The following is an 18,203-nucleotide window of genomic DNA, read 5'->3' on the forward strand; positions in this document are numbered from 1 at the left end:
TTCTTTGAAGAGTGACAATTTCTTTGATCTGTACTAGGGCTGTTCCAAAGTTGTTGAAGTGAACCTGTTGTTTGAAGGGCAAATTTTATCCCTTTTCTCCATTTTTTTGTTCTTAAGAGTTACATTGTTATAGTGCAAAAATACCATTTCACCGATCCACAACAACACCAAGAAATTAAAAAAGAAAGGATGAAAAGAAAAGAATGACTTTTCTTTTTATTCCAGTAAATCTTGAAACTAAAAAGAAATCCCCCCCCCCCAAACCCGGCTAGGAATAAAATGTTGTAATTGATGCTGGGAATTGCCAGTAATAGGCCATCAATCAAATATAAACAAAACAAACATGCCAATAGATATAAATTAAACATTTATAAAAACCCAATTAAATTCCAAGGCAGAAATATTCAGCAGGAAATGCCTAAGGGAAAAGTTAAATAGATAATAAAGACATATAACTATGGAAGGATGTAGTTTAGTGATTGTTTGCCAATGGATAGATCGCAAATAGTATTTCCAAACTACTTATAGGACTATGCAGATTTTACATTTGTCAATACACATGTGGAAAAGAGCATGATTGCGCTCACTGGCCATTACAATGGGGCCTGTAAACATAATTCTGCTCCTTCACTTATATGTTTCCACATACCACTGAACAAACTATGCAGTCTTATAGTGAATTTATTTGTGGCCATTGTTTTTACTGCTTCTCAGATACTACTAGATCAGCCATATCTTTGGAATAACAACCTTACTAGTTGTATAAGGAGGCAAACTATATCTTGCTGTTCCCATTTCTGGATTTCCTAATACGTGGTTACTTTCAGATGAGCTTCAATACCAATATAGCTGTGATAGGGTAAAGCCAGGATAGGATTATGGAATTTAAACTGGCCTATTCTCCTTATAATGAATGAAAATCAATATAATTAAACAATTTATTCCAGATCCAACCCATAATCTTCTCTATGGCTGCATCTGCACTGCAGAAATAATGTAGTTGGACATCACTTTAACTGCCATGGTTCACTGCTATGGAATTCTGGGAACTATAGTTTTGTGAGATATTTAGCCTTTTCTGCCAGAGAGCTCTGACAAACTACAGTTCCCAGAAATCCATAGCATTGAGTCATGGCAGTTAAAGTGGTGTCAAACTGTATTATTTCTGCAGTGCAGATGCAGACTGTCTCAATTTTTCTGTATTTGTACATTGTTTTCCTCCTCTTCATTAACAAAATATTCAAGACCTTCCATGTTACATGCAATTCATTGGTGGGGGTGGGTGATATATATTATACAACTTCATTGTCTATTGTTAAAATTGTGCAACAGTTTATAAAGTATATAGATTTGCTTAATAAATAAATACATATTACATATATCTGATATGAAGAACCAGGCAAGATTACTCAAAGAAGAAAGGATTAATTTATCTTGTTTCTACAAACACAGGGATAAATTGGTTTTAAACAATAGGATAGTGTTGTTGATTATGCTTCCATGTGATATACAGGAATGATTAGAAATTGCTTTAACTGTTACTTGGGTCATACAGTCTAAATATGTGTTTCAAAACAAGGGAAGCTTTATTATGTGCATGGCTGGTGAAGCTGCAGACACTGAGACGTGTGCCTATCTATGCATAACTGGTTTGATTTTTTGGGATGACAACTATGAGAGAATGCCAGTGTATTATGTTAGTTTTAGATGCACATTTTATGGAATTCCTCTGTATTTTTCATCTTGTACACTTTATGTTTTCATTCACATTTGCAAGAGAGACGGGAGGAAGAAGCTACTGGCTGCTGGATTCTGAAGAACAGGTTTCATTCCATGGGGAAACTATCTAATCAGGAGACACTGGCAAGGGAAGGAAAAGTATTGCCTTCTGGCCATAATGAGTCCGTGGTCCCAGTTTGCTTTTCCCATTCTTCTTCAAGCCAACAAACCAGTTCTTATCAGCATGCATCTTTGAGGTATATGTATTGTAATGGTTTTCTTCCATCCTTTCCAGGAATAAGCACTCTTCCGTTGGCAACTGCTGGAGAAAAGAAGAGTACGGTACATTCGTAAAAGGAAGCAAAGGAAATTATGCTGCATGTTTTTGTATCTATCTTTGCCTGTGACTTTTGGAAACTACAAAGAATTCTGTGCCTTTTTAGCTAGCCTAATAAAAGTATGAGAGACAGCATGCTGTAGCAGTTTGAGTGCTAGACCAGGATTCTGGGAGACCTGGGTTCAAATCCCTGCTCAACCATGAAACCCACTGGGTGACCTTGGACAAGTCACACTCTTTCAGGAAGGCAGTTACAACCCCCCTCCCCATAAATCTTGCCAAGAAAACCTCAAGATAATTTTGCGTTAGGGTTGCCATAAGTCAGAAATGATTTGAAGGCACATAGCAGCAATAAACAGATAGAATGATAAGGACTTTGGCTGAATTGCTTGTTAATACTGCTGGACTGTTTCTATTGTAGTTTGATTGCTGTCTCTGAAAGAGTCTTACTGGTGCTGATCCACATCGGTGGTGATAAGGAAAGGCCAGAGGTAAGGCCAAAGTAAGGTACAGACAAATTGAAGGGGGAAAGTATCTTCAACCAGGGGAAATTTTAGAAGCTGCAGAGTTATTAAGCCCTTAGAAATCTCAAGAAAAAGCAGGTTAAACATTTCTAGAACATTTTGACCCTACCACCAACCAACTGGTGCTTTCTACTAATAGCATTAACAATCTGAAATACAAGGGAAAGGTTCAACATGAAAAGTTTTCACTTGGTGCTTGCTTGGTAATTTCCATTATGGCTTAAGCACCATCATTTAACGGTTGGCTAAAATAAATCTAATATATTCCTGTGATTTGCTCTGTGTTGTTGTATGTTGTTATACATCCTCCAACATTTCACAGATGAAAACTGGGATACCTATGGCTAAACAACATAGTCAGTATGACAAACAATATTAATGAGGAAGAACACCCAAGCAAGGAGATGCTGCAGTAGTTTGCTTTTGCCTAAGCCCACTTAGAAGGTAAGCTCTTGCCTTCTCCTAATCTCTACCATGCTGAGTTAATTGAATGCAAACTACTTTTGGACTTTGAATTCATTTGCAGCAACTGAAGTAATCTGAGGAGAAAGGACGAAGAGTGAGGAGGAGACAGAAAGAGGCGAAACAGATGGGTGGGAGGGGCAGCTTGAAGCCACCCATTCTGAAGACAGATTGGGGCCGTGGAAAACACACGCACTGGCCCCAATCTGCCTTGAAGCTGGCCCAAAAAGAAGTGGCAAAGATCCATTCCTTTTTTGGCTGCAAAAAGCCAGCTTTTCCTATCTCACTGTGGCCCCATGGCAGGTTCATGATGCTCTGGTGGCGTGCGGCATATAAACACTGCATCACCAGAGGATCATGAAGCCACCCATGTCTGGGCAGCCAGGCAGCTTCAAGATGTCTTGGTGGCATGTGGCATCTAAATGCCATGCCCACAAGCCACCAGGAAGCTGGGTTTTAGAGCCGGTCTGTTCCGTACCAAACTGGAACATTTTAAAAGCAGATGAAAGGGAGAGATGACAGAGGATTCAGGAGTGTCCCTGCTGCATTGGGCAGTTGGAAAGCATATTGTTGCTGGGTAATTTTCCCAAACTGCTATCAATGGCAAAGTTATACATTTGCTTCAGTGCCAGTTTGTGCAGCCAGAGTGCGGGACATCTGGACCAGCATGTGGATAAATAAATTGCTGTCTTCATTTCAGTAACACCTCTATTCTTGAACCCAAACAGGAAAGGGGATATCCTTCCCCTACAGTAGCCAAGCCTGGGTAGCTGTATTTGGCCAAATCTCTTGCTCACTGCTGTCAGGAAAGGCTCAGTACTTTTATTCTGAATCTACACTGGAAATATTGCAGTTTGACATGACTTTAACTGATGTGGCTCACTGCTATGGAATTGTGGGATTTGTAGCTTTGTGAGCTATTTAACCTTCTCTGTCAGTGAGCTGTGGTGTCTCAACAAACTACAAATTCCAGGATTCCATAGCACTGATGCCTTGCCAGTTAAAATGTTGACAAACTGCATTATTTCTGTAGTGCAGATGCAGCCTGAGCCTCTTCATTGCCAAGGCTGCCAACAGCTCCTCCCATCTCTCCAGGTTACTGGATGAGTCACCCCCTACATCTTTGTGGCTTGTTTATCTAGGGTTACGCATGGCGCAGTGTTGCTAATGGCCTTGCCCTCTGTGATTTGGCACCTTCCAAATACAGTACAAAATCCAATAGCAAAAGTATTTTGGAACTTTGTTTCCAATTGTTTTATTTATTTTTCCAGAAATAAAGTTGGGCAAAGGGTGGGAATCCAGCTGCAAAAACAACAAACAGCATCTAATTGCTACTCCTGAGCTATATTACCTGGGATGACAAGAGTACTGAAAACCTCAAAGCCTCCCTGTGCCCAGTCCCACAGAAACCTCATACTTACTGAGCCATATAAACGTCCATTGGCATCCATGGCCAAGTACTGTCCAGACTCGGTGCCCTTTATATATACCTCACCCAAATTTTCTGCTGTTAGCAGCAACTGAACTGCAATGAAGAAAAAATAAATAACAATGCTGCATAGCAAGAAGGTAAAAACAATGGTCAGAAAGCATATTATGTTACTCTCCTACTACAACAAGGGTGAACAACTGCAGTGGGACCAGGGGTCACATTTGGGTTTGCAGAACTGCCTGAAGCCCACATCTTTTGATTTTGATTTTTTTTAATTTTTAATTTTATTATGTAGTTTTGTAGGGTTTCCATCCAGCTATAACCCTCTGCATCCTCTCCATTAATTATAAGTACTTCCAATTAAATCATTCAAATTCCTTACACCTAAGTAGTTAATTTATTAATTAACCATTTGGCATTCATTAAAACCAGTAATTCTATGGTTCATAGTTGCTTGGTGGGCATATAATGTACTATTAAAAAGTTCAGGAGCTTCCTATCGAGCTATCCAAAGACGAATTGATCGGGTGAGCTTTCACACATGCACAGTCTTTACTTTCCTTTTCCAGTCCTAGGCATGTGATACAGGCAGCCGCCAGACTGGGTGATGGAAGTCCATCTTGCTGGTGATTGCCAGCCTGTGATGAAGCTGTGTGAATAGGGATCTTGCAGGCAGGAGTTGTGATGAAAATGTCATTGTTCCTGTGTCCCAGTCACCAGCTGAAGGGACCTCCTTTATCTGATTTAGCAGCTGCCTGATAAAGTAGGGTTGCTAGGGTGTTCACAAATATACTGTGATAGTGACTACATAGTGTTCATGAATATGGATCAGTTACTCAAGGTTATGCACTGATAATGGCAATACTGGATTGCAGCCATTGTCTCATTCTTCCAGCTCTCTCTTGCATATCTTTCTTATCCTGAAGCCCCATCGCACCCCCACAACTCTCCGTGCCTCTACTGAAATTGCTTTCCCTATGTTGCAATCATACAAGGCTCATGCTGAGGAGGATAGATTAAAACTGAAATATTTAAAATGCTCAGGAGCTGAGAAATATAATACTAAAATATGTTAGACTAAGGTTGCCAGGATGATATTTATTTTTTTTATTTTTTTATTTATAGACCGCTATTTCGCTTTGATCATAGCGGTGTACAAGTAAAAAATTTTCATCAAAATATTTTTAAAATAAATAATTGATATTAATTTTAAAAGAAGAATGTTGTCTTCCAGGCGAGGCCTGTTGTTGCTGGCCTGCCTCCTCTCTCCCCCTCAAGATGGTGGTTGGAGGAGGGCTCTTTGTCTTCCAGGCCAGGCCTCTCTCCCCCTCAAGATGGTGGTTGGAGGAGGGCTCTTTGTCTTCAGGCCAGGCCTCTCTCCCCCCTCAAGATGGTGGTTGGAGGAGGGCTCTTTGTCTTCAGGCCAGGCCTCTCTCCCCCTCAAGATGGTGGTTGGAGGAGGGCTCTTTGTATCTGGTCAGGTCAAATCTTCTGCTCTGGAATGGAGAACCATGGAGTGGCTCCTGATACAAGTTGTTACCCCAAATAAAAAGGATATAATTCAGAAACAGTTGGAGATAGTAAAAGAAAACAGAGATAACAGTTTGATTGGTGGGTACCCACGAGGGATAGAGAAACGTATATTAGACATATGTTTGGCATCCTATTAATATCAAGGATAGTATATGTTTAACTTATATGTAACCAGTTGAACATAATTTGTAATTTTCTTTGTTCAAAGTACTATAAAAGACTAAGGGCCCAAACAGACATGCCAAAATAAAGCTGCATTGGGTCACTTTGGAGGTATACTGTTTAAATGATACGCACATCTTAATTGGCCAGAGGCTGCGCCAATGCTGCACTCCAGTCCTTAGGACTGGAGCGTGGCTTTGGCGTTGCTTCCGGCCTCTTAGGAAACATGTGTCATTTAAACAGCACACTTCCAAAGTGACCAGAATCAGCTTTATTTTGGCATGTCTGTTCAGGCCCTAATTCACTTGTGAATTGGGGCTCCAGAATTTGAAAGTTTTTCCTTTGGAGATAAAGCAGCTAAAAATAAGCTTTGATGTGGCACAGACCACCATGAAATGGTATACCCATGCCAATACTAGGGTTAGGGAGTGCGCACCAACCGCATGCTCCCTAACCCCAGTATGTGTGGACGGTGCCATTGTTATGCGGCGCCATCCACATGGGCACATGATGATGTTGTCATGCACATACCACATCCAAACAGAGCAGCGCGTGTGTGACATTTCTGCACCGCCCCAAACTGCTTACGGCAGCCTGGCTACGACACGGGAAGGACTTCTAAAATGGACTTCCTTTTTGTCGCACGCATCATTCCCGCGGCAATCAAATGGCCGTGGGAGCAATGTCAAGGAGAAAGGGGCCAGGCAGCCCCTTTCTCCCATGGCTGTAGCTCCTGGGGTGTCTGAGGGCATGAAGCCCCAAGGACACCCCTTTTCCAGACCACGGAGAAGCGATATTTTGCTGCTTCTCCATGGCCCAGAAAAATAGTGGATTGGGGCTGCAGGGCGGCCAGTGAGGCAAAAAGGGGCAGGTGCAGGCCACCCCTTTGGGGCAGTCTTCTATTTCCTTTTTATTTGTACTTCTGGTCTCCCTGATTTTTTTATCTGACAGGAATCTGCAACAATGCCATGATTTAAATAAACAAGAAAGAAAAGTCTGAGATAAATAAATTCTTAATATTAAGCTTCCCATCGATACTTCCCTTCTTTCTATTCAGTGGTGTGTGTCTGATCTTTAAATGTATTAATTTACAATTGGATAATATAGTTTTTAGCCTAAATACCTTAAAGGCACCAGACCCCACTGGATCTTGGAAGCTAAGCAGGGTCAGCTCCGGTTAGTATGTGGAGGAGAGACAGCAACTAAATCTTGGGTGCTCTAGGATATATTTCTGAGGAAGGAACTAGTCAAACCACCTTTGAGTATTCCTTGCCTAAGGAAACCCTATGAAATTCATGAGGTCACCATAAGTCAACAATCAACATGAAGGCACATAATGTATTTACACACACAATGTATTATTTACACAGTTTAATTCTTAGCTTGCCCAGCTTGCATCCCTTTGTCTCACTGTATACATTTTCCAAGCTTTCTTTTTAAGAAAAAAGAGCACTCTATAAAGGGAATGCTTTAAACTATTCTTGCATGAGCTCTTCCATGTAGCTAGTTGATAGCAGAGCCTGCAGCTCTCATTTATTCCTGCCTTCTTAGCCCCATTTCCTGCACTTGTCACCTGTTTCCCCATCAGCTCTTTCCTGAGGCTTAGTTGAGCAACACCTGGAGCAGAGAAAATTGCAACCATCTTCCCTCACATGTATGCTTCTTTTGAGGAAAAGAGACTTCCAGAGAGACAGCTGCCAATGCAGGTAGAGTTCAGTGAGCCCCTAGTTTGTGAGATATTTAGCCTTCTCTGATGCCAGAACAAACTACTAACTCCAGGATTCCATAAGATGGTGAAAAAACTGCATTAATTCTGCAGTCTAGGTGCAGCTTATGCCTATGAATTCAGAGACATAATCTTGATAGACTGGAATATGAGAACGCTAAGGGATTTTATAGGACCTTGGAAACTAACTCTCCAAAAGAAGTTGCAAGTCTACAAAAGTTTATGCTGCAACTTCTTTTGCTCAATTAGTCTGAAAGGTGCTACAACCTTTGCATACTGATATGTCTATGAAAGAAAGAGAGAATGTGTGGTGAATGACATGCAATCCAACTAGTTTTATTTCTGGGGCCCATTCACATCACATAATTATAGTACATGCTATGGTCTATTTTAATTGCCATGGTATCACACAAGTGAATCCTGGGATTTGCATAGGGAGGGAGGGGCATCTAGCATTCTTGGCCAGAGAGTTCCTCTATGTCTCTGACCAAACTGTCAATCCCAGGATTCCATGGGATGTTGCCATGACAGTTAAAAAGGAATCACAGCACTATAAGCATGTAGTGTGATAGGGCTCTGGTCCTATCTATGACCATCTACAGATCTTGACATGTGTCCTCAGAGATAAATATGGACCTTTGTGATAAAATGCAGGCCCTGGCTTAAAGTCCAATATTAGGGCAGACATGGTAATATTTAAGTTATTAAGTTTTAAACTCTAAGAACAAATTAAAAACATCATTATTGGCTTTATCCACTATGCAGTAGAACCATTCAACTTCTCTGTCTCCCTGAAAATTGTTGCGCTACTTCTCTTTGGATTTTATAGACTGTTACTCACTTTAGAAAAAGAAGTCATTTACAATTCCTTTACAAGTTCCTTAAAATCATAAAATCCATATCCAAGAGGATTATTTTACCATTTGAGCAAGACTTGTGCCTGGAAACTGTCTTTAATTAGCTATCCACATTTAATATTGAGTCTAGAAGAGCCTCAGCAAAAGAGGAAAGTAATTTAATAGCATGCCAGGATAAAACATCTATGGAAGTTACATTCAGATGGCTCAGTTAGATGGATTGTTCCTTGATACAGGAGTACTTGAAAATTATGCAGAATCTGTTGGGCCTGGAAGTAATTAGAAATAGCTCATTACTTGTGTTCAGTTCCTTTTTCTAATAATGAAGGTATAATTATATTACTTTATGTTGTAATGTATGAGGGCCACTTTTCATTTATTCTTCCATATTTGTTGTAAAATGCCTTCAAGTCCACAATGGTGACCTTGTCACAAGGTGTTCTTGGCAATATTTTTTCAGAGGGTTGCCCTTGCCTTCCTCTGAGGCTGAGAGTGTGTGACATGGACAAGGCTGAATGGTGATTCAAACCCTGATTTCCCAGAGTCCTAGTTCAGCACTCAAACAACTACACTACACCGGATCATCTTTTCCTAATGTAACACTAATGTTTTAGTTACTTTTAGTTATGGAGCTGGTGAGCAGACTAAATAATGGGCAAGGAATATCATATGGTTCAAGTGCTGTCCCATGCTCTGTATGTACTGTCTTGTAAGAACCCAGGTGTCTGTGATGTGGCCAGGAAGAAAGGGACAATTAAAAGTGACTGTTCTAGCTACTTTTGCAAAATTGTTAAATAAAAGTTAACTTTTTAAAATGAAACCATGTAAAAATAACTGCTTTTTAAAACTTTGGAACTAAAATGGTTAAGCACACAGCTAATATAAAGTGTATTGGTCAGTATTCTGTACCAGCTAGTTAGCAGAGTATACATAAGTAATTACTTCTGCCCTGATCTCTCTAAACCCGATGGAAACATCATTCACTTATGATCCACATGATGGCAGAATGGACCTTCTTCTCCCAATGCAACTGATGCTGAGTAAAGTGGGGTGTGTATGTGGAGTTACAATTGTGGCAATAGTGTCATAGTAGGGGCTAAGTAACAATTGTGGATACTGTATAGATTGTTCCATATTCATGATGGCTACTTAGTCACAATTGTGACACTATTGTCACAACTATTGTGACACTATTGTAATTCCCTCCAACTGATTTTACTGGGCATCAATTACATGGGAAGAAGGAAGTCTATTCTGCTGGTGACTAGAGCTTGGGTGAATGACGTTTTGATTAGGTTTGGGAAGGTTGGGCCAGGTTGTTGTTGTTAACTGCCCTCAGGTTGACCCCACCTCATGATGACCCTGTGGATGAGACATCTCTCAGACTCATTATCCTCCACTGCTCTACTTCGGTCCTGCAGATTCAGGCCCATGATTTCCTGTCTACGCATCTGGAGTGCAGTGTTCCTCTCTTTCTACTACTTTCTGCCTTTCCTAACATTATTATCTTTTCCAATATTTCATGCCTTCTCATGATGTGGTCAAAGTATGACAGCCTCTATTTCATGATCTTGGCTTCCAGGGAGAGTTCAGGCTAGACCTGTTCTAGGACCCATTTGTTTGTCTTTTTTGGCCATCCATGCTAACCTCAGCACCCTTCTCCAGCACCACATCTCAAATGAGTTGATTTTCTTCCTATTCGCTTTCTTCATTTTCCAGCTCTCACATCTGTATATGGTGATGCGGCATAACTAACATGGGGCCCATACAGACAGGCCAAAATAAAGCTGCTTCGGGTTACTTTGGAGGTATGCTGTTTAAATAATGTATGTGTCCTAAGAGTCCAGAAGCTGCGCCAAAGCCATGCTCCAGTTTGTAGGACTGGAGCATGGCTTTGGCACAGCTTCTGGAATCTTAGGACACATACATAATTTAAACAACATACCTCCAAAGTGACCTGAAGCAGTTTTATTTTCGCCTGTCTGTATGGGGCCTAGATTACTGCTCTAAAGTCTTATAGTGCTGCTACCTCCTGCTGCATTCTGAAGCTTGTAGTTCAATGAGGCCTAAGATCTCTCTGGCTGAGAATTCTTAATGCCTCTCCCTAAACTGCAAATCCCAGAATACAACAGGAGGCAGCCAGAGCAGTAAAAGTGGAATAGCAGCGCTATAAGTGTTGTGAAGTAATGTAGTCGATTCAGAATACTAGCCTATACAGTGGTGCCTCGGGTTACGAAATTAATTCGTTCCGCGGCCGCTTTCGTAACCCGAAAAGCCTTCGTAAGCCGAATTGCCATAGGCGCTAATGGGGAAAAGCCGCGATTCCGTGTAAAATAGCGCCGAAAAGCACCAAAAGTTTTTTCGTAACCTGAAAAAACATTCGTAACCCGGAACAATAATTCCCTATGGGATTTTTTCGTATCCCGAAAATTTCGTAACCTGGGTATTTCGTATCCCGAGGTACCACTGTATTCAGTTCTGCAGTAAATCTCAATGCTTAGCTAAGCACCTCCTTTTTATGGAAGGTGGAGGACAGTTAAAAGATTCTTTTTTATTATTTAATAAAATATGACACTGAATAATTTAATAGTTTTTGTCTTTGGGAACACCAGCTGTTGTAGGTGGGGTTGCCATAACTCAGGACCTCCAAACTGGGGGAAATGTAGGACAAAATTATGAAATGTAGGACACTTTTTTTAATGGAGCCTCCATTTTAAAAAAAATGTGTCCTACATTTCATAATGAAATCGCTGGTGGCCCCACACGCTCCTTCCCGGCCTCTGCGGAGGCCTCGGTCTCCTTGGAGACCGGGAAAGAGGGTGCGGAGCCGCTGGCGATCACCAGGGCCTCCCCTCCTTCTCGGCCACTGCGGAGACCGGGAAAGAGGGCGGGAGCCGCTGGCAATCGCCAGGGCCTCCCCTCCTTCTCGGCCTCTGCGGAGACCGGGAAAGAGGGCGGGAGCCGCTGGCGATCGCCAGGGCCTCCCCACCTTCTCGGCCTCCGTGGAGACCGGGAAAGAGGGCGGGAGCCGCTGGCAATCGCCAGGGCCTCCCCTCCTTCTCGGCCTCAGCGGAGATCTGGAAAGAGGGCGGGAGCCGCTGGCGATCGCCAGGGCCTCCCCACCTTCTCAGCCTCCATGGAGGCTGGGAAAGAGGGCGCGGGGCTGCAGGGAGGCGGGGAGGGTGGCGCGGCCGCACACAGGAGGCACCGCCTCCCCCTTCGCCTTCACCCAAGGCCTCGCTGTCTCCACACAGCCATGCGAGGTGGAGGAGGAGGAGGGCAGCGAGGCCCCACGGGTTGCAGAGCAACCCCGCTGCAACCGGGGTTGTCCCGGTTTTTGGCGGCACCCGTGACGTGAGCAGGCAGGTGCCGCCAAAACCGGGAAGATCCCGGTTGCAGCCAGGTTATGGCAACCCTAGTTGTAGGTTATCAAATAAAATCAGTTCTTTAGCTTGAAAAGGATACATTTTAGGCTACAATTCTCATAATCTCATTTCTAGCATTGCTAGTGGCCATGGTGGTTGGGGCACTCTAGGAGCTGTAGGGAAAAAGAATAAGTTATTAATAGAATCATAGAGGTGGATGGGGCCTGATAGGGCATCAAATTCAAGCCTCTGCTCTGGGCAGGAAATAGTACTCCCCGTCGCTCCTGTAACTTGAAACTAAGTAAATTAGCAAACGAAATAACTATCACTTTAATTCTAAGAGCAAAAATTCTAAAATATGATTTTCAACTTGTAAAATAGGCTTTTAATTAAAGGTAAAAGGCAGTCCCTTGACATGAATGTCTAGTCATAACCGACTGTAGGGGGAGGTGCTAATCTCTGTTACTAAGCCAAAGATTGTCTGAAGACTACTCCAGCAGTCATGTGGCCAGCATGTGGTACCTATTTATCTACTTGCATTTGCATGCTTTCTAACTGCTAGGTTGGCAGAAGCTGGGACTGGTGACAGGAGCTCAGCCCATCATGCAGCGCTCGGGCCTTGAACTGCCAACCTTCTGATCATCCGATCATCAGAATTGGCATCTTAACCACTAAGTCACCGCATCCAGTAATGGAAATAAAAACAATTACACAAAATACTGTAACACTGATAAAGATATGAGATATCCAGTCTATTCCTAACAATCTCTGTATCAACTATTGTATAGAACCCGCACGTTCTATTTACCATTTTTTTACTTTCAGTATTAAATTTGTCACTGACAGCTAGAACTGTCAAGCTCTATAAAAAGGAGAAAAGTTTATACAAATGCAAAAACCAGACAAAAAAATTAAATCGTTTATTTTAGTAGACGTACATTCAACTTTTAATCCCAGTTATAGTAGATGCACTGAATCACTGGGGACAGAGTAAATCAGTAAGTTCAAATGATTTAGTGTGTTTATTCTAGTTGGGTTGAATAACTGGACTGAGGCCTTTATAAACAATAAAATAAATTAATTACAACCATGTAATTTGGGTTAGTATTACTGTTTTTTCAAAACCTTATATATACATTTCTTATGTTCCCTCTTAACTTTCTTTGCATTCCTTATATTTTTACTTATCTTAATAAGGTATCCTTTTACTTCTGTGTCTTCAAGTCATTTCTGATTTATGGTAACCCCAAAGTGAAGCCGTCACGGTAAGATTGGTTCAGAGGAGGTTTGCCCTAACCTACTTCTGAGGCTGAGAAGGTGTGCCTTGCCCAAGGTCACCTAGTGGGATTCCATGGCCAAGCAGGGATTTGAAACCTGGTCTCCAGAGTCATAGTCCAACACTCAAGCCACTGCATCGTGCTGGCTCTCAATAAGGTATCCTACATCCAATAAAAGGTAGTGATTCTACTGATCTTGACCTATTCAATGGGATGAGTGGTTAGTTTGGCATTCTGCTTCTTAGGATCAGGCCATGCATGATCTTAGCAACACAGACCCTGGAGCTGGTTAGGGAGAAGATTATGTTTCTTCCATTAGCTGAAATCCAGTGCCTCTTGTTCAGGAAGCCCACTTTGTGTTTTTGTGGTTCTAGGAGGAGTTGAAAGGTGATGAGCTTAACACTGCAAAATTTATATTGCTGTTTGCCCATGTCTGTAGGCAGCATCCATGGGCTCTGCTGCTTTCCATAGAATCTGTGTATCCATTACTAGCTTTGTGCAAATGTCGTTGGCAAAGGTTTGCTCAATCGGTTGTGGAAAGTGAGGGCACCACCCAAGTTTACTTACGTAGTCAGCCCCCAGACTTGTACTCTGTAATGAGGGTTATTCCACTGGCACATATCCGTTTAAGGAGTTTCCTCTGTAAATATTTTTTCATCAGGATGTCCAAGTTTAATAGCTCATTTACGCTAAGCTCATTTCTGGCAGGGGCTAGCAAACATACATCCTTTAGAAGGCAACTCTGGCTACACACTACATGTTTCCAAAAAGAAAAAAAAATAGACATCTCTAGTGAGAAAGGGATGCATGGTGGGGTGGGTTTTTTCTTTTGCCTTCAAATTATCCTGTTCATTTCCTACCACATAGCTGCTCTTACTGCTTGCTGACCTATTAGAGGAAACAAATCCATCCTCTTGAAACCACAGCTAGACATTTAGAAAGGCACACATAAACGATTTGCTACCACAAGATGTGGTGATGGCCACCAGGTTAGATGGCTTTCCAAAGTTTACACAAATTCATGGAGGATAAGACTATCAACAGGTATTAACAGTGATAGCTAAATTGAACCTCTGTGTACATAAACAGGATCTGCTTTAATACCAGAAGGCCAAGATAAACAGTAGGAGATTGCCTTCCTTGGCAATAGCTAGGCTGATCTGATTGGACATTTTTGGAAATAAAATTATGGACTAGATAGTTTGGTTCAGGATTTTTTCCAGGGCTGACCCAAGACATTTTAGTACCTGAAACAACTCCTGATATGCCCCCTCATTCCTGTCCCCAAATCTGACTGGATTACTAGTTGAATCATTATTTGAATACAGGTAATGGGGAAACTTTTTATATGTGTTGACTTATGTTTTTGAATGTGACATAAGTGAAATGATGATGGTGGCGATAGCACTAATGATGATGATATTTGAGGCAGCAAACCAATTTAAGCAATACAGGACAGCCACAGGACACAAATACTGTTGTCCTCCAACAGAGAGAAATGATTGAGGACTCAAGGGAACAGCCAAGTTACTGTTGGTTCTGCCCTCACCTCAGCACCTCACAGGGATTTCCTCTATGAGGGCCACTTGCAGTAGCAAAGACTGAAAGGATGTGAAGAATCAAGTGTCACTGAGTTAGACCAAGGCCTTCCTATTTCAAAAAGTAAAACCATACTGGTCATATGGCTCTTTAGATCGCAACCTCTATACAGAGCTGGCAGAAATTCCCAGCATTGTTGCGCATTCTGCTGTAGTCCACAACTGATGGCAGTGGTGGGATGGTGATGATGAGGACAATAGCTATGGTGAAGGCCCACTTGAACGAATGATAGAAGTTCACAGAGAGCAACTTTTCTCAAGCCCTCTGCCCCAGTCTGATTCTGACATTGCCTGTATATTGTAGGAGAGTGGAATGTGCCCAAACACAGGAGCCAGTCCCCTGTTCTCTTTTAAAGGATGGCTTGTGCCTTCTGCAGAAGTCCCCTCTGCGTTTGCTTTCCTACTGTTGGTGCTTGAACAGGGTTTCAGAAAGGTTACATGCCAGTTTACTCTAGGTTAGAGACTTCCTGTCTGTCCTTTGCTATGTTTACTCAGGATGAGATCATGTTCATTCAGTCCACTGTTGAGTGTGTGCGAGTGTGAGCGTGTAAATGGCATTTATAATTAAACCTCGGCCATAAACTGACTTCAGGAGCAAACCAGAGAGCAATGTTGGGGCAGGGGAGGGGAAACCACATATTCCTGTGGCTTTTCTTTTTATAAAAAAAGAAGTGCTTTTCTTAGAATCTGGAGAGTGTGTCTGACTCCATCCTCTCAGCACATCCTGCAGCAGAGAGTCCAGCTGTGTTCCAGTAAATGCTCAGCAGCACAGTATGTACACACAGGGCAGGAAAAAGGCCTCTACTGTGAAATCAATGCATTGTGAGTGTATGTTCCAGTGAACAGTGGAGAACCCCTATACATGTGGGTTGTGGGCCAGCTTCACAGCGGTACTGCGTCATCTTTCAATATCAGCTGGGGTCTCTCTAGGCTGTTACCTTTGGCAAGGGATTTCCACAAACTCCTGTCACTCTCAGGCCAACATAGCCCTTCATTTCTTTATTGCGTCTTTCTGTCCACAAGGGCTAGCAAAGCCATCCACAACAAAAATGATAAAAAGTATTCTTTTCAAAAGAGATCAAAAAAGCAATTTTAAAATATAAAGTCATTCTTTAGAAATAAAAGAAAACCAATCATCAGTTTTAAAATCAGTTCTAAAGAGCAAAGGTCACACACAATATAGTTTTGGCTGTCTGTTGGAAACTCTGAATGATGGATTAGAAATTCTGATTACAGATTTGCACTGATGGAACAACAAGGCACTTGTCTCTGGGTGTGATTCATTTCTTAGAGGCAGGGATACATGCAGAATGCTACAGTGACCAGGGTAGGGCCAAGATATGTTACTACCTGAGATGAAGAAAGGTACTCCCCCCCCCCCAATTCTATGTACAGAAACTGGTGTTACTAGCTTCAACAGTAGTTAATGGATACCATTTTCTGTGTCAGCTTACTGTAGGTGGCAGGACAGATGAGAAGGCATGGGACACATTATGTTGCACTCATACCTCTGACCTCAATGAATGGCTAGGGACTCAAGAAGAGAAACAGATGCCCTCACTGCTGGTCTCCAACACTGGCTCCCTCATGTGGCTATCTCACCCTGCTTAATGGTAGGGTTGGCTCTGACAGTGATACTAAATGGAAGACCAGACTCATCAGGCAGCATGTGGAACCTGCAGTGTCACTGGTTGCCAATTATAGTGAGAGGTGTAAACAGGTGTAATTGAACAAAATCATAGACTTGCCTTCTGTGGCAACTCAATAGGAAACATATTATTTTTCAAATAGTTGAAATATACACTCAATGATGAAATAACATCAATGTACAGTCGTCCCTTCTTATACACGGATTTTTTATACACGGATTCAAGCATACACGGTTTGAAAATGTTCCAAAAAAGTATAAATTTACCTTGATTTTCCATTTTTTATAAGGGACACCATTTTGCTACGTCATTATATTTAATGGGACTTGAGCATACACGGATTTTGTTATACACGGGGGATCTTGGAACCAAACCCCAGCATATAACAAGGGTCCACTGCATTTGATCCCAACAGAATCAGAGCTTGGGAAAGTTACTTTTTGAATGTCAACTCCCAGAATCCCCCAGCCATGGGATTCTAGGGACTGCAGTTCAAAAAAGCTCTGGTTTGGACCTGGAGAAAAAAAAAGGTAAAGGTTGAAAAATTGTAGTTTTTATTGATCAGGAATAAAAACTGCTTAAATGTCCTTTTTTGTCCATTGAGGAGTAAACAGTGAATTCTTTACAGAACCCGGCACAAGATTATAAGAATCACATCCCATAAGCGTTAGTAGAATAAACTGTTCCAGCGCCAAAGAGAGCAAAATTGGCTACCAGGCATTCCCCATCCTTCCCACTTCCTCTCTTAATAATGTTAAAGCACAGAATAAGTGTTTCAGCAGATTCTGCTCCCTCAAGAATGTGTTATGTATTGCTGTGTGTAGAGGAAAATGAAAATTAATCTGTTTTGAGAACATGCCCAATACATCTCAGCAATAAAATGCATCCCATATCCATAAGAAAATAGATTTTAAGTTGTTCCAGAGAGGAGCTTAGCTCGCATAAAAATCTCCACCTCCAAATGAACAAAGTAGGGAAGGTACATGGGATATATAGGGACAAGTTGAGTATACTGACATAAGATTTAGTAGTCATACAGGGGCACTGCTATAAGCTGTAAACATTTCGAAATGATATTTGAAATTTTTGAGGGGGTCACACATTGCTAGGCCAATGCATGATTTCTCAAGTCAGTTCACACTGCAGTGTTTCCTTTACAGTTTAGCCTAGCTCCATGGCATAATAGGCTTTGTGTTCTGCACAATGCGTGGCACCATTTTCTCTGTGCTTTAGTATCCTAAAAGCAAGAGGCGTGGCCAAATATGGAGAACCAGCTACAAACAGAACGAATTAAAAGTGAGCAAGGACAGGGTTATAAATGAAGCCTAAGAACACCTGTAGAGCATTCCTTCCCCCGCTTTTGTGTTTCTGGAAAGGACTAGATGAACAGCTAGACAACACAGTGGATGCATGGTTGCCATGCATCTACCTTTCCTTTCATCTAGAAAAGGCCATGTACTATTTTCCAACATGTGGTGTAACACTACCATGCTGTGTAAGGCACATTGTCTGGACCAATTAACTGACTGCATCTTGCTAAGTGATGTGATATTTTTTTGACA

At 41.9% G+C, this 18,203-nt stretch overlaps 1 protein-coding gene across 2 annotated transcripts in view; it reads right to left on the bottom strand.

Annotated features, from left to right (window-relative positions):
* Positions 1-1,112: 1,112 nt before the first annotated feature.
* FGF1 (fibroblast growth factor 1) overlaps positions 1,113-18,203 on the bottom strand; it is a 74,690-nt gene continuing 57,599 nt past the window's right edge. The window contains exons 3-4 of one of the 2 annotated variants that reach the window (XM_042447295.1): positions 4,464-4,567; positions 1,113-2,038 (exon numbers count right to left, since the gene is read on the bottom strand). In XM_042447295.1, the coding sequence (XP_042303229.1) occupies positions 1,847-2,038; positions 4,464-4,567 (296 nt within the window). In that variant the 3' untranslated portion in view covers positions 1,113-1,846. Of the gene's footprint in view, positions 2,042-4,463; positions 4,568-18,203 lie in introns of both variants that reach the window. The other variant, XM_042447293.1, reaches the window with a different exon arrangement.

The sequence above is a fragment of the Sceloporus undulatus genome, chromosome 2, assembly GCF_019175285.1.
Source record: "Sceloporus undulatus isolate JIND9_A2432 ecotype Alabama chromosome 2, SceUnd_v1.1, whole genome shotgun sequence".
In the NCBI taxonomy this organism is placed as follows: domain Eukaryota; kingdom Metazoa; phylum Chordata; class Lepidosauria; order Squamata; family Phrynosomatidae; genus Sceloporus; species Sceloporus undulatus.